Genomic DNA, 20,022 nt, shown 5'->3' on the forward strand with positions numbered 1-20,022 from the left:
TTGTAATTAATTTCTCATCCTGCTGCTCCACTGTATGCACCTATATGCACCAGGACAGGTTGTGGTGTCCCAGGTGCGGCAAGAACTGTTACACATAAACATAAAAATGAAAGAATTACACATTAATGATGATTTATTGATGTTGAAGATTGAGGCAGACTTTTTTTTTTTTTTTTTTTTTTTTTTTTTTTTTTTTTTTTTTTACAGTTTAGCAGTATAAATGTTGTCCATAATAAATAGTGAGAAACAAGCAAATGTGTTAAGCTGTGAATAAAGGTGGCGGCAAGCGAGGCCATTTTGCAGCAGTGTGTCGGAGCCCAGCTCGAGAATCAGAGCCTCTCGCGGGCTAAGGAATAGTGCTGTGAGGGCAGGGGGCGTTGGTGGTGGTGGTGGTGACGCTAGGGAGGCAGGGATTGGTGTTACATTGCTTTGGTGGGCACTGGTCAGTCTTGCCACACACTCTCCTAATAGTGATCAGTGCATATTCCTGGCGGTGGTGGTGGTGTGATTACATTGTTTTGGCAGGGGCGCTGGGGAAGGAGGGATTGGTGTTACATTGTTTTAGTCAGCACTGGCCAGTCTTGCCACACACTCTCTTAATAGCGATCAGTGTTTGCATATTCCCGGCAGCTTCTTCCTCCATCAAGCAGCACCAGAGACACAGCTACTTAAGGTGAGTACAGTGTTGGCAGCCTCCTCCTGTCAGCCTTACTGCCCTCACCGTAACACTCCTCCCGCGGACTTCCTGTCAGTTTATTCGTTATTTGGGTGTTCTTGAGGTTATTTATTATTTATTTAGGGTTTCCTCGTATCTGAGTCAGAAAATTTAGCTAAATATTGAAGGGAGATCTATGTAAACAAACAGATAGAGGTAGGGCGTCCTTATTATGAGCTTTTATCTGCTTCATCTCTTATTTATTGTAAGCCTAACACGTCGCAAAGTGGAGCCACATGACTAGGGTTTCATATCCGCTGGCTAGATATATCCGCCATTGCCTCATTTAGTTACGATGGAAGAATAACAGGCAAAATAGCGGCCGTTCTCTCCACTGTCCAGGGCCGCCATGATGGCTGGCTACCTGTTTCAACCTGCGCCACCCGCTTGGTTCCAGTATTTTTTGGTAATTTTCTTAACTTCTTTATTCTGCTCGTATAGCATGTTTTTATGGTTTATAAAAATAATTATTTGCTTTAGAAGTGTTTTCGTTGCTTGTGTTGAGTTGTTTTCAATTTTTGTGTTGCTTTACGAAAATGTGGGGTGTTTTTTTGGCAGTATTTTGACAAACTTGTTTTTTTATTTCACGCTCTAATTACGTCTTTTGTGTTTCTAAAAATCGCTTATGATTTTTAAAGTGTTTTTTCGTTCCTGTTGAGAGAAATAAGTGGACTTTAAAAATGGTTTATGGTCCTGTTAAAAGTTGTGATTACAACACTTTTTGTGTTATTGTCTCTCTGTTTCAGCTTGAAACTAACTTTTCATTGCTTTAAAAAATAGTTCGTATGTTTTAAAGTGTTTCATCTTGTTGTTGAGTCAAAATGGGTGGACTTTCAGTGGTTTTTAATCGTGTTTAGGTTCCAACACTTGTTTTTTGCACAATTTCGGTTTTACTTGTTTAGTTCTTGTTCCAGGTAACTTTTGATGGTGTAAGATGATAGTTCAGATTTTTTAAAATTTTTTACGTTCCTGAAAATTCAAATGTTGTGGACTTTTCAATGATTTAAATAGTGCCGAATATTTCAACATTTTTTCCATAATTCATTTGGATATTTTTTAAATACTACTGAGGGTGGAGCTGTTATAATATTGTGAATATTAGTTAAAGTATTTGTCAAGTCAGAATATATAAGGCATTCGAGCCTAGCTCCATTTTTTCGAGGGGTCGATTTCAAAATGAAATCCGTTACGGTACGTAAAATAGCCGTGACGTCACTGCCGCCATCATGGACCCGGGACCTTGATCGGCTCCGCTGTCTCCTCGGTAATATTTATCGTACTTTGCTGTGTTTTCCTGGTGTTTCCATGTGTTTCTAAACTCAAACGTGTAGATAAGAGTAGAATGAGTAAGAAAATAAGAGAAATAGAGGAGGAAGACGAAGGGAGAAGGAATGGAGGAGGTGATAAAACAGGAAAATGCTAAGAAAACAATATTTAGGTTAATTTTTCCTGCTGCCCTGTCTGTCTTTGTAGTATTTGTCTTCTGTGACAGTGCTTTCAGTGTATTTGGTGTGTTTAGGGAGTGTTGGAGTGTGTCTGGAGGTATTTATGGGGTGTGCACACTCTCTCTCTCTCTCTCTCTCTCTCTCTCTCTCTCTCTCTCTCTCTCTCTCTCTCTCTCTCTCTCTCTCTCTCTCTCTCTCTCTCTCTCTCTCTATATATATATATATATATATATATATATATATATATATATATATATATATATATAACCGAAATTCTGTATTTGGAAAGTGGCAGTTTTGCATAATATGTGAAATAATTACATATGTACGATAATTTTACCAGAAGTACAATAATTTCAACCTGTGTAGTACGACAATATGGCCAAAACAATCTGGCAACGCTGATCAGAGGTGATAAGGACCCGCAGCGTCGCTAGAAAGTGTTCGCCATGCGAGGCCCGGGGTCGAAGAAACGAGAAAGACATTCACCAGGTAATGGCAGGAGTGTACCTTGACATCAACGCAGTGTCTGGCCGCCCTGCGCCAAGTGGTCGCCGGTCGCGATAGTGTTACCTTCTTTGCACATTGTTAGATATACTTTTGAAACGTGTCCCATTGTCACGTGGCAACAGACTGGTATACAACAGTCGACATGAGTGAAGGTTCCTCGTCGTTCGGCTCAGGTAACGTTTAGTAATATGCATGTGTTTTTTTTTTTTTTTTTTTTCTCTCTCTCTCCCTCATCGTAAGCCCTACTCATCCCCAAGCCTGTTGTCCAGGTAGATTACACAGCACAATTTACCACCACTAATGAGGACTACCAGGGCTGTGGGCAGGGAAATTCCTGAAAAGGACAATATTCAAACAAATTTCGTATTCTAAAACATTAGTAATGCCACAATTCAAAACGAAGTAGTAGGAAGTGATTGGCAGTGACAGTTAAATAAACAATGCTGACTACAATTATGATGAGTAATGAACTAGCGATGTGACAACTCAAACGCTGTGATGTAAGTACACACCTTTCTTTGTCACCGCGCAGTCTTGCACTAAACATAAACATTCTGGTTAAAAATGAAAGAATTACATATTAATGATGATTTATTGATGTTGAAAATTGAGGCAGACATTTTTTACAGTTTAGCAGTATAAATGTTGTCCATAATAAATAGTGAGAATGAGGATTTGTGAATCTTTTAGTTGTTCTGATAGAGAATGAAATATGGAGAGAGAGAGAGAGAGAGAGAGAGAGAGAGAGAGAATTAAAAACTAGAGATTTATTTGAGACCTTAGGCAATTGATGTGAAAAAAACAGCACAAAGCCAAACAGTAGAATAGCAAACAACAGACACTGGGAAAAGAAAAAAAATTGAAAATAAAGAAGAAAATATGACACCGAGCCAAATATTTTTTTTAGATCTATGTATTGTATAATTATTGTGCTGAGCGTACCGTCACACTTTATAAAGGAACAATAAATATTATCATTGCCTCTAAAATGACAGATTTGCACATGGAAATAAAAAGGGAGGGATTGGTTGTGTCGCCAATCATAAACTTAATCTTTGTGCTTGTCAATATGTACATAAAACAAGAAAACAACAAACGCATTTTACAAGTTCCCTGGTTCACAATACCATATGGAGTAATTTACAGTAAGATAAATATTTCCTTAATCTTTCCTTAATCTTACAGCTTCCTCAGATCACATGATACAAAAAGTTTTCAATACTAAATGCAATGATTTGTAGTGAGACAAATAGTGTTTTAATCTCATCATTTATTTAATTTTCCACGACTAAGAAGTTTTCAGTAACAAATGCGATAATTTCTAGTACAAAGAATACTGTCTTAATATCTTGCCTTCTTACTGTGCTCTGGTACAATGCCTATCAGAACCACAAGCAGTAACTGAAGCACAAAATTAACAAGTTCCAGTAACTGTGATGATTAATGCACATTTCCCACTACCATGACAGAACAATGCAAACGCATACTGCTACTTTGAGATGAACGGCCTATACTCCCCCCCAAAAAAATAAAAAATAAAATAAAATAAAGCATCATTTGATCACATAAGTTACACATTTCAAAATTTGTCACACACACACACACACACACACACACACACATGAAGATCAAGAAAAAACATTACATGGGCAATCTAAAGCCATTGATTGAACACACACACACACACACACACACAGTACACATAAATTTACAGAAAACTATGACAATTTGTTGTTATAAAGGCAGGATATTATGAGCTTGTCTCAATCCTTTGAAAATAAAAACAAACAAACACACACACACACACACACACACACACACACACACACACACACACACACACACACACACACACACACACACACACACACACTATAACACACACACACAAAGCTCACACCAACTTCTTAGCCTCAAAGAAGCTCTTAAGGTGACGCATTTGCCAGAATCCCATGCCCAGCAGGATGACAACTTGGCCCACTGACCACCACAACACTCGCTGGTTTGTGCTGTCAGAGGTCTGGCGGAAACGTTCCTCCCGGTACTGTAAATCCAGGACACAGGAATGCATTAATTAAACACTCCCAGAAATATATTAAATAAGAGAAGCTGCAAGAAGTCGCCAGGCATATGCATGGCAGTCCCTGTACGAAACATATCTACCTGCCTATTTCCACCTTTCTCGCCTTCTAAAGCTCTCTCAGGATTCAGCAGTATCAACTATAGTGCTTAAGCTGACAGAATTATAGTGCTTAAGCTGCCAATTTAATGCTACAGAAACATAAGTGACAAAAATTATCCCTCTTGGCCTCTCACTAACAGTATGGGATAGATGAATGAACAAAAAAATACTCCCTAAACTGAAGGAAAATTTAATTTGATGCTGCTTTGAAGTTTAGATGCAACAGAAATAAAACTAGCAAAAATGGTCTTTCTCACAGCCTCTCACTCTTTTACCTTTCTCTGCCACTCTGTCTCTAACTTACCCTCTGATAGTTCTGCTCCTTTGTGATCTGCTCCACTTGGTCCAGCAGTTGCCTCACCCTCAGCTGTAGTTCGGTCAGTTTCTCCTTCTGGGCAACTGATGCATAATCTACTGCATGTTCTCCCACTTGTATGTCAAAATGTACACGCTGTTCAGGGAGCAAAGGGAGCGGCAGTGAGTGCAAGGTGTGCTTTTTTTCAATGGTATGAGTTTTGTTTGTGGTTAAAATGCACTTGTGTACTGAGAGAGTAAAAGAGATGGTGACACGAAGGCAGGGAGAGGAACAGAAGAGATGGTGACAGAAAGGCAGGGAGAGGAACAGAAGAGATAGTGACAGGAAGGCAGGGAAGTGAAGGAAAGATTTTGCTGTAGAAATTATTATTTCAACAGGTGACAGGGAATGAGAAAGAAGAGGACAGAAAGGACGTATTTAATGAGTGATAAGAATAACGTCAACATTCTGATGAAAAATACATAACAAATAACAGGTCTTTCAGCCAATAATACTAAGAAAACAAACATGAATACTACTAAACAACAACAACAACACTTCTCTCTTCTCACCAGCTGGGAGCCAGAGAACCACTTGGTGGAGTTGGAGTAGAGGCAGATGACGTGTTCTCCAGGTGTGTGGGAGGTGAAGGTGAATCTCCCCTCACTGCTGTATACCTGTGGAGAGATCAGGAGTATTAGATTGATTCAGGAGACCATAGCTATTTATTTACTTCAGCACCAGATCAGAGGTACTCCATTACTTAAGTGGTAGATAAGCATATACAATTACTTCAGTAGTTCAGGGATATTCAACTCTGTGTTTCAACAATATAGAGATTGAAATTAACTGAAGATGTGTGAGTATTCATCAAGACTCATCATATCACAGGATTACTGAGTGGATAAGAAGGGAGTAGAGTGGTGTGGCCATAACAGGAGAGACAAGGGGAGAAGGATGCCAGAAATGGACCTACCCAACAGGGGAGAGAGAGGAAGACCTGAGGGAAGGTTTATGAATGAAGATAAGCTTGTAATGGGAGTGACTGTGGTGACCTGGTTGTGTCAAGAGAAGAGATGAGGAGTGTGTGGGGAGGGAGATGCTGGAGATGATCTACCCAGCAGGAGAAAGAGAGGAAGACACAAGAGAAGGTTTACAGACACAACAAAAGAAGACAAACTTGTAATGGGTGTGAATGAGGAAGAAAAAAAAGACAGAACACATTAGTGAAGACCGATGCACTGAATAGATGAGATCAACACTCACCCGAGAGAGAAGCACTTTGTCATCTGGATCTCTTATTTCAACATGCATTCCTAAGCCGGGTGACGAGGGCATGAATCCGCCTGTCCTCGGATCGTACAGCTGCAGCTTGTAGTTACCTGTAGTAGTAGTAGTAGTAGTAGTAGTAGTAGTAACCTAACCAGCAGGGTGAAGGTTAGATTAGGTTAGGTTATAATTGATGTCTTTAAGTGGTCATTCAGGGTTGGGGAATGAAGCCCTGTAGTTATGTTAGGTTATAAGATTCCCTAGCTTTTCAAAATATGGCGTCTCATCCTTAGACTTTTCATTAATACCCTAATTTGGTTTCCCCCACCCTGAAACCCCACTTTGTCACCAGGTCCCCAAGCTTGCTGTGGATAAAAGAGGAGATAGGATGCATTGTGTTGTACTGCAATTCACTAGTTAGGATACTGTAGCAGGGGGGTAGGGGAACGAGACCTTTAATTAGTATAAGATTCCGTAGCGGGGTTATGAGGGGGCGGATGTTCCCCGTTTGTTGGCTATTGTTTAGGAATTTCCCCGAAAGCGGTGTTTTCTTCATCGACTTCTGTTGTATTCCAAATCTGGCCTCCCCCACCCTAAAACCCAGCTCTCCCACCAGGTCCCATTCTCGTTTGTCCTGGAGTGGCGGCGACAGACGACACAAGGCGCCGCTATTGGTAAGATTCACTTATTCGCTACCTCAGCATCTCATTCCCTCACACTGCCTCCTTCACTCACTCACTCACTCACTTCCCCTACACTAACTCACTCATTCCCTCCACACACACACGTAGGTGAATCAGACACACTCACCTGTCACCATCGTCTCATCGGGTATTTCCTCTATGAAGCATTTTCTCTCCGTCTCTCCAATGTGGAAGTAAAGTCCATCCACTCCTCCAAATACATTCACCAGGAGGAAGAGGGAAAGACCCAGAATTAGCCGGATAATCGCCTCCATATTTTTGAGACTGGAAGAAAATAGTAACTCTTCTTCTTCTTGTGTCCTGACAAGCACTGTTACCAAGTGAGTGAGAGATGTCATGGTATATTATGGTAGATATTACATCTATTATATCCTCTAAGTATTTTTTGTATGTTCTAGATTAACTTTAATACGTTATGGTGTGTTTTAATCGTTTAAAAAAATGTCTGACTGTATGAAAAGAGTTCTTTTGATGTGAGGGATGTGGTAACACTGCCGCCACCTCACCTATGCTGTGGGTTTTTTTTTCTGATCAAGCTGATAATTTTGATTTTTTTATGATTTATTGTTGTATTATATTGATAGCACTTTGAGGAGGTGAGGACCAGCCTGCCATCCAGCCGTCAGCCTTCCCTTTCACGTTAAATACTCCAAAATTTAATGTTATATCCATAAATAAGATATTTTATCTAATTTATTTCTAATCTGTTTTACCTAATGAGTTATAAGAAAAGATGTAAATTTATTGACGGTGCCCATAAACAACAAGAATAGATGATTTTTATTTGAGACAGCTAAAGATTAAGTTATATTCACATATAAGAGATTCTACCTATAATATATGAGCTAACAAACTATGAAAGAGTATATAAATCTATTAACAGTTACCATAAACGACAACAAGAACAAGAAATAATAACCTTTTAACTAGATTTCAACTCAATCTCATGCATTGATATTTGACAGTTTTTATACAAACAGCTGGTGCGCGCGCGCACACACGCACGCACCGCATGGAGGTAGGGGAGGAATGTAACTGCCTTAGACATCAAGTATCTGCCAAATATCACTGTTTGAAGGACCACAGCTGAGATGGAGGACGAGGAAGACGAGGAGGTGGTGTTTGAGGTGAGATAGAGAGAGAGAGAGAGAGTGACAGGTGAAGTGTCGGGGGTGTCAGGTAAAGGTGGTGGTGGTGGTGTTTGCCTGGTTAGTGGTTTGGGTGTAGCTGGCCACTAAGGGTAATATGTTCTCTGTCTTTAGCAGTGAGGCAGCATTGCCCGGGCGAAACTGGGATATTTTTTTTATAACACGGTAAAACTGCAATTTCATACGATACTTCCATTTTTTCTTAATGTTCCCAGTACACAATCGGCTGAAGGACTGGTTGGAATTGTTCCCTTTAGGACACCACTAAACTAATGACAAAATCAGGTGGTGTTGCTGTTTGAATCTTATGTCATGTGGGAAATGAAGACCGAATAATGGCTGAATACCTGTCCTCTCGTTAAGTGGCCCGCAGCACCTGACACTCTACCAGCAGGGAAGAATTAACACACAGCATAACACACACATAATTACCTCTTGTGCTGCAGGAAACATTCATACTGGATTTCATTTAACAGACTTCATAATCAAAATAGTTAAAAGAATACATGTATGCTTGTAACACTGTGAGAGACAATACTTGCTGGTGATAGTGATGCTGCGTCCTTCCCCCATGAGAGAAACAGAATAATTGGTAGTGATGATGCATCCTTCCTCCATGAGAGAAACAGAATAATTGGTAGTGATGATGAGATGATGGTGATGCTGTATCCTTCCCCCATGAGAGAAACAGAATAATTGGTAGTGATGATGAGATGATAGTGATGCTGCATCCTTTCCCCATGAGAGAAACAGAATAATTGGTAGTGATGATGAGATGATAGTGACACTGCACCCTTGACCCAGGAGAGAAACAGAGTAATTGCCAGTGGTAGTACTGATGCTGCCTCTCCCCACCAGGGCAGTGCGATCCACCAGCACCTCCTGGATGTTGGCTACACTGACTTTGAGCAGAGCACGTACACACCACCGCCCTGCCCAGAGGAGGCACCCGATGGCGGCTCCTCAGACTCTCAGGCCAGGGTGAGTTTCCTTCTGGGACGAGTCATGTGGTGAGGGCAGCCATTATTAATCGTTACTTTTATTATTTAAATGCAGAAATGTAAAATGTAGTTGTTATAAACATGCACTTTTCATTAGCCTCTTTTTTTTTCTGCCTTTTTGTCCCCCTTAGCCAGAGCTCCTCTTAAATAGATAAATGAAAACATTCCATAATTTTTGTATTTATATGGGAATGTGTGATCCAGGGACCTGCAGATTATTAGTGACTGTATTAGCTAACCTCCTGTAGTGTTACGGAAAGACTGTAGTTCCCGTTGCCTTACAGAGTGGGTGGCTGGAGGCAGGACGTGGCTGGTGCACAAGGCTCCCACTTCGCCTGTTTGGAGTGGCACCAGCTGTAAGTCGCCAGAGTGACTGTCATCAAGATATAAATGTCATTTCCCTAGCAGGTCAGAGAGCCATTGCTGTGATAGCCCAGCCTTTGTTTCCCTGCCTGGCGTACAAACTTGCTTAGGCTTGTGCTGTTTGCTTGGCTCATCTTCCACTGGACAAACAATATAGAAAGTACAAGTGTATGCCTCTAATTTTGGTTAAACATTCCAGCTCTTTTTTAGGGACTGGCACCTCTGTGGGCCTTTTTTTTTTTATGTATATTTTGTTGCCCTTGCCATTGCACCTCATATAAAAAATAAATAAATAAAAAACCTACACCATTTTTCAAGTACAGGTGTTAACACAGACATATATTACAGGTACAGTCTTATGTGTACATGACAGTAGCTAGGGCAGTGTCCAGGAGCAGGCTGGTGAATGAGGATGACTGGCTGGTCCTGGAGCACTTCCTTCCCAGGGGTGAGGAACTGCAGGCCTCAGCCAACACTGACCTCCCTTGGCCCACTGCGGTCTTGAAGTGCAGGTGAGGAACACACTGCCTGCCTCATGTAGATAGTTATCCTTCCTTATCCTTTACCTTTATCCTTTACTTTTCCTTTGTTTATTCTTTATCACATTAGAAAAGGACAAAAGTTATAATAATATCTTGTATTTTCACGGAATGAAATTTTGTGGCTGTAAAGTGTGTAAAAACTCAAGACTTTACTCTAGACTGCTGTTCTTGTTATTCCCCTGTTGTAAATCAGGTTTCCTAAGAATGTCCCCACCTCCATTGCTTTGCGTCTTATGTGTCATTGATTCTGTCTTTGTATAGAGCAAGTTAAGGATACCATGTAAAGAGCAAGTTAAGAATATAGTGTTGATATGCTGTTGTATTTTCCCAGAGATGTAGCAGTGATGGTTGTGTGCCTTTTGCTGCTGTGGATTGGAACTGAGGATCTGTATTTCCAGCTCAGCCTTCTTGTTGTTGCTCTGACTACCTGTGGCTTGTACTGGTGAGTCCTCGCCTGTCAGTGTGAAGCTTCCTTATCTCATCATTGCAAATCCACGTTTTAGAGCCCAATAATTTTATCATACATGTAGGGATTTCCATAAAGATTAACAGAAGATACTTTTTTTCAGCATGTATTGGCTGCAGAAGATGGCAAGTTTGGAACAGTTTATATCAAGCTTGAAGGAAATGAACAACCTCACCTCCAAGACTGTGCGCTTGCTGCAGGAGATGGACCTAATAGGCAAGGGTTTTGTGCTGTAAGTAATGTTGCCCTATGGGTGAGCCACCCTCATACCACTTAGGCCTGTATTTGGAAATGCTTTGCTCCCTCACCACAGCTTTTTCAAGACCATGGATATAATTAGCTGGGTTCCCAAGAGTGTTTCTCCTGTTAATAATCTAGAAATCTTGTTAATCTGTCATTAGAAACTTTAAAAGACCCTTATAAATCTGTGTAACTTTATCAAGAGCCTTTCAAATGTAGCGGAGGTACAGTGCAAGAGATGTTTATTTTTATCAGGTTTCTCTAACAGGTAGTTTTTAGTCACGAGCTGAACTGACTGATAAATATTGGTTTTGTGGCATTTTTTGTGTAATTTGTCTGGATATTGAATGACTTACCAGATTGAAACATGAAGTGAGAGGATCCTGATGATGGAAGAGGTGCATTCATCTTGAAAGGATGCTTCAAAATAGAAAAAGTTGGAAAAGCAGGTGTGGTCTTGTAAAACATCTGTATATGTTTTTATTGTTATGATAAAGTTGTAGTGTTTCCCCTCATAAAGACACACATACTTGCCCTTTCCCCATCAGGGCTCAGGGACCAGGAGCACCCATGGCCTCACTGTATGAGGAGTCCCCACATATGTCCTGCCTGAGTGAGGCTCTCCTGTGCACTGTGACGGCAGCAGCCAAAGTCCTCGTCTCAGCTCACACTGCCCTGGAGCCGGGCGTCCCGCACTACCCAGTCATCAGACACCTCTTTGATGAGCCGCCCAGCCTGGAACAAAACTGTACACTCACTCAACAATTGCAGTATATGAAGGTAAAAGTACATCTTTCCTCCCTCGTTCATAGTATTGTTCTTTTTGAGTTCTCTTTCTCTTCCTCCTGCATGTAATGTTGGTAAAGGGGATTACAGAGGGTAATAAAAATATATTTTTTACTATGATACTTTTTACTGATAATTTTTTTTCTTTTTCTTGACAGAGTCGAGTCACTGTGATAAAGCTTCAGACCTCTGCCGTGCTGACTGAGTTGCTGCTGTGGCTGCACGGATCAGAGGGAGATTTTAAATATAGGACAGTTGTTGATTTTATAGCCACGTCTTATAAGAAGGATGCATTCATAGAAAAAATGCAATCCCTCAAGAAGCAATATGAATACAACAAGTGCTTTTGGTTAATGGAAAGACCAACAGTGAATGCTTCACCAAGTATTGAAGAGAAGAAGAAAAATGTGTATGTGGCTGTGCACAGTTTGGGTTTGCATCTACAGGCTGCCCTGGCAAGAGTGCAGAGTCTTGAATCAGACTATGAAAGAGAAAATGACACATCAGGACTGTGTGAACCAGAGTCCCTTGAAGCGTTTCCTTCCTACGAACACTTCAAGGCACAGCTGAATGCTCTCAGGCTGGAACTGGATTCTTGCCAGGGCTGCATAGAGGAGGCAGAGGTCAGAGCTGCTAGGAAGTATGGAGCTGCCAGTGAGAGTAATGAGCAGAAGGCAAGTGTTCAGTATACAGCTAGTGAGGATGAACAAGTTGAGCAGGTCACCGCAGCAAAGCCGCCTGCCATACTGCTGTACGACCAGCAGATAGCGCCTGCCGAGGATGAAGTGTTTGAGGCTGACGTGAACGACAGGCTGTCGGATGAGGAGGCCAGTGTGCTGGACGACGACACGTGGTGTACAGACGCCAGGAAGGAGAAACAGATGCTTCGGCAGCAGAAGGAACAAGGAAAGAGAGTCCTGAGGGAGCTACAGCCGATCCTGGTCAGCCGGCGCAAGATGTGGGAGGAAAGGGAGAAGGTTGCCTTGGAGAAGCTGCGCACTAGACCAGTGGAGCAGGTGGAGTAGTCGTCAGTGTTATTGTTCACTAATTTATCAGTATTTGTACTTGAATAGTTTACCTAGGCCAAGGAAGCATTTAGTTTAAATAAACTATTGACAATTTTAAGATGCTTCATAACATTGTGGATCTCTTTTTTACAGAACATTGTGAAGGTTATAGAGAAGGAGGATGGGACCCAAAGGAAGGAGAGTGCAGATGATCAAACTGACATTGCACCTGTAAACACTGAGGAGCTTAACACTGCAGCACTGAGAGGGGTTGGGCCACAAGTACCCATCCAGGCCAGTGAGATTGGTGTGGAGGATGAGGTGGACAGTGACGAGGAGAGGCTCGCAGCGTACAAGAAAATAAGACAAGAACTGGATGAAGATGAAGAAGAGAGAATAGTGAATGAAGTAAGACTGAAAGCAGCAGCATTACATTCATATTCAGGTGAAGGTGAGAGACCTTTCCTGAGCAGCTTGCGCAAAAGGAAAAACATGATCGGTGACTGCGGGGACTCTGATTCTGGGGAAGAGACTGTGAGTGTCCCGAGACAGAGACCTCCTGTAGATTTTTGTTGGGGTGATGATGAGAGGGAAAGAGACTCATCGTGTGAAGAAATGAACAAAGTAGAGGAAGAAACCTTCACCCACAATGAGAACATGAAGGACGACGAATCACGGCAAATTGACTGGACCACCTTTGCCCTACCCACCCACCACACTGCCTCCCTGGATGACCGCCTAAACCTGTACTCTGGGAGTTCCTGCCTCGGCTTCCAGGCAGAGGTGGCAGCCCAGGCAAGTGCAGCCTCCAAGAATTTCTGGATGGCATCAAAGAAGCTGGAGGAAACCTTTGGTGGGACCGGTGAGGGAGAGGTGTTCGGCGACAGCAGTGAAGACGAAACGGACAAAGATACTGATGATGAAAAGTGAAAGGTTGTTTTGGTAACCTATTATAATCAGTGCGAGTCAGTAAAGCACAGCCAATACTTCTTGGGTAGCAGTGCTGAGGATCCAATACTTCTTGGGTAGCAGTGCTGAGGATCATTGGTATCATTGCCAAAACCTTTGTAACCTGTCAACTGTGCTTGTGCTCTTGGAAGAATATTTGCCATAGTCTCTCACTCCAGTACACTTCACCTGCCTGTGTGATGCCCAGACCTCAAGAACTCGCCCAGCCTCCCCTCCTTCACTGTACTGAGAAGTAGACATCCATATGGTATGTTTGGTAAGGCAGCTCAGTTTGGATAGGAAAATTTAACTTAATAGTAAGGTTCCTGATTTAACTGGTAGGTTATTGATATTTGAGTTTAATTATTCTAATTTTATAAAACTTTTTAGTTTTAATCCTCTAGGTTTAGTTTTATATTTTGGGTTGAAATATTTTCTTTATTTTTCCACAGAGATCAAGAAGGACCAGCAGAGGGATGAGTTTTTCCACAGAGATCAAAAGAAGGACCAGCAGAGGGATGAGTTGGACCAGCTAAGGGACAAGTCTTGTCTGCACCACAGCCAGATCACCACTACCCACTTGTAAAAAATGGCTCCACCCTGTGTAAAGACGGTGTTGGGGAGGGGTACAGGAAAGATGGTTTCCTCCCCCTGGAGGGGTACAGGAAAGATGGTTTCCTCCCCCTGTCTGCTGGTGTTGGGGAGGGGTACAGGAAAGATGGTTTCCTCCCCCTGTCCAGGAGTGGGATAATGTAAGCTGCTTCCTACTTTTTTTTTATTGAAGGACCGGTGCTATAGTGTTGTAAAATCACTTCCATACGAACCTGTGGTGCTTCTGGGATATGTTGTGTGAAGGGGGTTGCTGTGGGGCAAATGGTAGTAAAACTACTATCTTTTTGGTAGGGGAGGGCACTAGAGCTGTGGAATCCGTCTATACAATCTTGTGGGGGCGGGGGGAAAGGCAGTCTGATAACCTTTGTTTTGGGCGCGGGTGGTGGGGGCAGTGTGATATAGTTGGGAGCGGTTGTATAGTAGACATTACAAAAGCCAAATGCTGGGCTGGGGACTCGAGGGGGAAGGGGCATGTGTAGGTAACTCGTGGTGGTGGTGTCTGTGCCACCCGACTTTGGACCTGGCATTGGTGTTTCATAGGGTCCTAATATTCTCCGTACTATAAGAGCTTCCACTGCCCAAAACTTTACTGTCGTAATGCACAAGGGAGGAAAATAAAACCCGTACTGTAGTGAAACTAAAACGTAAGTAAGCATTTCGAAGTGTTCTTTTAGAATGTACGTTATTACCAGCTTTTTATATAGTATTTATACACTACAAATAAAACAATTGTGTTTATTATACTTCAAAAAAAGTTACTTGATATTTATACTACAAAACAAATATGACTGACTATATTTATACAAATAAAACCACGGAGATTTTATATTTATTATGTACCTCAAAACTCCCCCTAACAAATTCTATATACCACTACAAATAAAACAATTGAGATTTTCAATTTATTATACCTCGAAAACTCTCCGGAGAAAAACCAGGCTAATTTTCAGAGAAAATATATATTATATATATAAAATTAAACCAACTTAATATCGTTATGGGTGGGAGTCTTGAGACTTTGAACACTAGAAAGCTTGTTACTCGCAACACCCCAAGTCCACAGAGACTGACACACTGGGATCACAAGTATTACAGTGTAGTACAATAGCAAGTTCAGGAGTGCCGAGGTACAGCAGCAACCCGCCTCGAAGAGCCGCAGGAATGCAGCTGCAGCAGCAACATCAGCAGCCCGCTTCGAAGTGTCGCACGGGGGCTAGAGGGGAATATTTATCTTCTCGTTAAATTCTAGCTTGAAATTCTGATAAATGAAAAATTATACACATCCAAGTCTACCTCCTGAGCAACCCGAGTCACTTGCAACACCAAGTTGCACTACACGGTACTTCACACTGGGCACTGGCACTTACCGACAGCACGGGACAGCTTGCTAAAACTGCCAAGTCCTGGGTCTTCAATAAATCACTCGTCCCCAATTAGCTCAACACTCGTCCCAGCCGACTGCAGCATCTGCAAACAGCAAGATTCAATCAGCACACTTCACTACAACATTTGTTCTCCTGACCAATCTCTGCCACCCTGGTAAGCTGTTTGGTCATTGCATCGCCTGCAGTTTTACACACCTAAGGCTGGCCGGCCAGTCTATCCCATCACCAGCCTCCTCACATCGCCAACACCTGCCAGAATCTTTCACCATTTCCACCACACACACCAGAGCCTAGCGTCTCCACCACCCCCAACCGAGCCTTCCAGCGTCGCTACCGCCACCACCGTAGCTTCCCAATGTTTCCAGCATCACCCCATCACTGCAACACCAACGCCATCCTTGAGCATCACAACGCCGCCGCTGCCACCACCCCACATTACAAGCAGCTTGAGTTATCACTCTCACAACAGCGCCACACAACACCGTGACTTACCTTCACCACGAGACGTCATCTTCACAAGGGCCACCAGCGCACGCCACTCTCACAGTCCGTCAGCCAGTTCCTTCACAACTGCGAGCCGCCTTCACTGTTGCAGCCGACTTCACCTCCTACTCCGGAGCCTCTGCTGCTTCGAACCTCGTAAGTCAAAACCAAAGACTAGTTTACTAATCTTTCAAGGGATGTTCAGGGTATTGAAGATGCATGCTACATAATGACGCAAAGAAGTGAATTGAGAATTACAGAAAAAGTGAATGATATAACAATTGCAGGGTACACTCACCCTCCTGGGAAGGCTTGAGCAGAGGCGCTTGTCATGTCCTCGTTATACCTCGCGGCGTGACAGCACTGATGCTTGCTTAGTCTGCTCATTATGACACACACACACACACACACACACACAAGATATTATACGTCATGAACGGGACAGAGGGGTGACCCAGACACAGGTACACACTCACAAGTCAGCAGGACAGGTATTTCAGTCTCAGTAAGAGGACGCGGATCGTTTGTACAAATGTTTATTAATTCGAAGTTGCAAACAACTCCTCTATTCCAAGATTTGGCACATGAACACACTGTACAATAGATCATAAACTCAGAAAACGCTGACAGCATAAAGATGAATATTTCATGTACAGAAGCAGCTTATAGTTATAGCAATGTATACGTAAACTGATGTCTGTAAAGGAGAAATGATAAATAATAATGATGACAATAATGATAAAAGTGTTGACGTGTGTACACTAAAGATATGTGAGGGAAGGAGTTAATGTGAAGTGCACGTTGACAACCAAACGACTGAGACACGGCGCCTGTCCGCTGGTTCACGCCGCGGACCGCCTCACCACTCTGTACCAGGGTCGTTATCATCACAATTGCTTAATCAAATGAAGAAGTTCAGTGCAAAGAAAATATGTCCTGTGAATTAAATGTACGTTTTCTATTTTGTCTGTAGGAATGACTGAATTTTATTTAATGCCCACGTGATAAGTGTGTGTGTGTGTGTGTGTGTCAAATCACATGTGTATCTCCTGCTCATTGTCGTAACAACAAATCATCATCATAAAAAATAGAGAAACTAATCATAAACTACTAAAACTACTACAGGATAATCTCGATAAAAGAGAAACCTAACCAGACAACTGCTACGAGAATGACTGACTAGCTTGGATAACGAAATCTTCCCCGCGCGAGCCTCGAACACCGCGTAGTTGTGAGTGAAGACTGCAACCGAAACAGGAAGAGCTGGTGAAGAGAAACGAATATCAAAATACATAATAATCCATAACGAAGAAGGAGGAGAGGAGATTATAGAAACAGTCCTTCCTTCTTACACCCTACGCATCCTAGCATTCCCACATCCCAGACACCTTCAGTACACCAATACACTTTTTCCCCTTTCTATATCGAAGTTAGAATGGGAAAAGTGCCTCCATTGAAAGAATACGAGGCTGTTAACTCTTTCACGACCATCTGACATGTGTCCTCAATCACAAACCACTCAGGCATTTTTTTCTCTGCTCTTCAGCCACCTCTGAGCATCACACTGGATAATTTACTCTCTTTATTCCTTTTTCTTCCTCGTAGATGCTCCGAACTGCTCTAAACTATTCTATAAATTACCTTTAGTGTTGCGCTCCATATTGCAGTGATGGAATTAAGTGTGCCTGCCCTTTTTCCCTAAATGAGGCGCGTCACTCGTTGCCTTGTGTACCAGTTGGGATGATGGGTCGTTCCGTCTTCCCCTCGTCTCATCACACTCATTCCCTCACTCACTCATGCTGTACACTAACTATTCCTGTCTGTCTCACTCATGCATGTTCTCCGCACGTTACTTCTTCCACAAGCTGAGGACTGACTCATTGTGATAGAGAAAGAGAGTACAAAAGATGCAAACTTGACACTATGTAGATTCTTGGTTTGCAGAACATGAATTAAGACCGTTCGGTGAGTGAGGGAAACGAGTTTATCATAGTACTAACGAGTCTAACCACTGTGTCGTTATAAAAAAGATGATAATAATGATTTACAAACGGTGATAAGTAACAATGTGGTGGTCGGGGAGCTGATGAAGGCTTCCCACGTAGGAGAGGAGAGGGCGAGCAGCAGAAAGGGCGACCAGGAGACTTCACAACTTGGAGGCAGCTTCTGAAGACGACTTGTTAGGCTGCTTCCAGATTCTGTTGTACCGCTGGCTGGCTTCGAAGTCCTCCTCGACCCTGCGGACACACACATACGCCATTACTGAGAGAGAGAGAGAGAGAGAGAGAGAGAGAGAGAGAGAGAGAGAGAATTTCGCAGTCTGGCAACAATGGTGACGAGTATTTTGTTACACCTGGGCTATTTTTAAGACACACTCACAGGAGGATGAGGAGAAGGAGGAGGAGGAAAATGGAGAAGAAAGTGAGGGGAGATAAAAGGTAGATAACGCGAGAAGCTGTGAAGGAAAAGCAAGAAGGAAGGAAGGAAGGAAGGAAGGAAGGAAGGAAGATTACGAGTCCAACAGAGAGAGAGAGAGAGAGAGAGAGAGAGAGAGAGAGAGAGAGAGAGAGAGAGAGAGAGAGAGAGAGAGAGAGATTCAAAACCTTTCACTCCATTTCAAACAGTACAAGGCAAGGAGGTAAGGAGGAAAGGCTCGCCAAGGTACCAGGGGCAAGACTAGGACAACTCCCACAGCGCCTCTCTCTGGGTCCTCTAAGCTGAACGGTGGCCGAGAGGGAGAGTTGTGGGGCGAGATTACAAGAAGAGGGTGTGGGGATCTTGTTACATGAGCGAGGATGAGCGGGGAGGCTTGGAGAGGGGGATGAGGACAGAGAGACTATATAAGATGCTGGGGAGATGGATGTATGTAAGTATGGATGAAGAGAAACGAGATTTTTGAAGAGAGCGAGGAAGAAAAAAGAGAGAAAAAAGTTTAGTTAAGAGTATCGGTGGAATGAATGGATGGATGGATGAGGAAAAGGGAAGTGAATTTTGGAAGGGTTGAGAGGGAATAAAAAAAGGCTTTAGTATGGAATGTAAGGGCAGGGAGTTGGTGGCAGGGGCAACATGAACTGGGACAAAGGTAGACGTTAGTGGCAGGGGATGGTAGGTAGGGGAAGGGGAAGGGGATGACAGTCTCCACAGGTAAGCTATTGGTGGTCTACCTGTCCCTAATCTGCGGGTGTTTACATTTCGTCCCGGTTTGGCGAAGAATGCGGGGTGTTTATGCTGGGGAGAATATTCGTGTGCATTCCTTCCTGTCTCCTGCCGGGGTGTGTTGTGTTGGGTTGGGTTGTGGTGTGGTGTAGTTGTCGGTGTGGTTGTGGTTGTGGTTGTTGTTGTGGTGTGTTGTGGTGTGGTGTGGTGTGTTGTGTTGTGTTGTGTTACGTTCTCGAATTCAGTCTTCTCTCTCCCTTTTAGTTTTACATGAACACTCTGGCTAGCAAAACCAGAGAGAGAGAGAGAGAGAGAGAGAGAGAGAGAGAGAGAGAGAGAGAGAGAGAGAGAGAGAGAGAGAGAGAGAGCCTGACGTAATCTGTGTAACACCCTAAACCTGGTCACATCGAGGCGCGCCAGATGAGCCAAGTACCGCCGCGCCCCTCCCTCCCTCCCTCACCGCCTCAGCCCTCAGCATGTCGCATTCTGCCCAGCATTCAGGGAACTCAACTCAGTCCTTACCAGCAGTATTAAAGCAAACCGCGAATCTTTCCCAGCCTGGCCGACACTTAGAAAGCCGCACACACCAGACACTCGCACACTCACACAACCACCACCACTCAGCGCTTCGTGATAAACCCTCAAGATAAAAATAACGAGCTTCTCCTCCTCTCCCCTCTGAAAGACACGCACGCACGCACGCACGCACACACGCACGTCGCTTTGCACGGTTATTCACGGCGTGCTCTCTCTCTCTCTCTCTCT

At 43.0% G+C, this 20,022-nt stretch overlaps 3 protein-coding genes across 9 annotated transcripts in view; 1 reads left to right on the forward strand and 2 right to left on the reverse strand.

Moving 5' to 3' along the window:
• The first annotated feature begins 341 nt into the window (after positions 1-341).
• LOC135091037 (vezatin-like) lies at positions 342-14,959 on the forward strand. 5 transcript variants are annotated; one of them, XM_063988359.1, is made up of 13 exons: positions 342-673; positions 7,033-7,090; positions 8,101-8,247; positions 9,127-9,249; positions 9,554-9,625; positions 9,981-10,144; positions 10,506-10,616; positions 10,744-10,872; positions 11,429-11,660; positions 11,825-12,682; positions 12,827-13,653; positions 13,685-13,889; positions 14,074-14,959. In XM_063988359.1, exons 3-11 carry the CDS (start codon positions 8,212-8,214, stop codon positions 13,601-13,603), a joined length of 2,502 nt encoding a protein of 833 aa, XP_063844429.1. In that variant the 5' UTR covers positions 342-673; positions 7,033-7,090; positions 8,101-8,211; the 3' UTR covers positions 13,604-13,653; positions 13,685-13,889; positions 14,074-14,959. The 5 variants fall into 5 exon arrangements, with proteins under 5 accessions (XP_063844429.1, XP_063844427.1, XP_063844428.1 ...); XM_063988357.1 differs by having other exon boundaries at positions 343-673; positions 8,086-8,247; positions 12,827-13,889; XM_063988358.1 differs by having other exon boundaries at positions 343-673; positions 12,827-13,898.
• Positions 3,249-7,430, reverse strand: LOC135091042 (transmembrane emp24 domain-containing protein eca-like). The gene is made up of 5 exons (XM_063988369.1): positions 7,227-7,430; positions 6,414-6,529; positions 5,720-5,824; positions 5,157-5,303; positions 3,249-4,714 (listed from the first exon to the last, which is right to left on the reverse strand). Exons 1-5 carry the CDS (start codon positions 7,372-7,374, stop codon positions 4,565-4,567), a joined length of 666 nt encoding a protein of 221 aa, XP_063844439.1. The 5' UTR covers positions 7,375-7,430; the 3' UTR covers positions 3,249-4,564.
• A 1,662-nt stretch (positions 14,960-16,621) lies between the features above and the next one.
• The window catches only part of LOC135091039 (uncharacterized), a 112,235-nt gene continuing 108,834 nt past the window's right edge, over positions 16,622-20,022 (reverse strand). For all 3 annotated transcript variants that reach the window (XM_063988364.1, XM_063988362.1, XM_063988363.1), the window contains one exon: positions 16,622-18,338. In XM_063988364.1, coding sequence (XP_063844434.1) covers positions 18,248-18,338 — 91 coding nt within the window. In that variant the 3' untranslated portion in view covers positions 16,622-18,247. The remainder of the gene's footprint in view (positions 18,339-20,022) is intronic.

Source organism: Scylla paramamosain, chromosome 36 (genome assembly GCF_035594125.1).
Source record: "Scylla paramamosain isolate STU-SP2022 chromosome 36, ASM3559412v1, whole genome shotgun sequence".
NCBI lineage: Eukaryota > Metazoa > Arthropoda > Malacostraca > Decapoda > Portunidae > Scylla > Scylla paramamosain.

What these genes read in the sequence shown, in the direction of transcription:
- LOC135091037 (XM_063988359.1), top strand. Translation starts at nt 8,212, where the DNA reads ATGGAGGACGAGGAAGACGAGGAGGTGGTGTTTGAG. An exon ending in CCTCAGACTCTCAGGCCAGG is followed by an intron (nt 9,250 to 9,553) that starts GTGAGTTTCCTT and finishes GTTGCCTTACAG; the next exon opens with AGTGGGTGGCTGGAGGCAGG. An exon ending in ATAGGCAAGGGTTTTGTGCT is followed by an intron (nt 10,873 to 11,428) that starts GTAAGTAATGTT and finishes TTTCCCCATCAG; the next exon opens with GGCTCAGGGACCAGGAGCAC.
- LOC135091042 (XM_063988369.1), bottom strand. Translation starts at nt 7,374, where the DNA reads ATGGAGGCGATTATCCGGCTAATTCTGGGTCTTTCCCTCTTCCTCCTG. An exon ending in CGATGAGACGATGGTGACAG is followed by an intron (nt 6,530 to 7,226) that starts GTGAGTGTGTCT and finishes CTACTACTACAG; the next exon opens with GTAACTACAAGCTGCAGCTG. An exon ending in GGTTCTCTGGCTCCCAGCTG is followed by an intron (nt 5,304 to 5,719) that starts GTGAGAAGAGAG and finishes CTCCCTGAACAG; the next exon opens with CGTGTACATTTTGACATACA.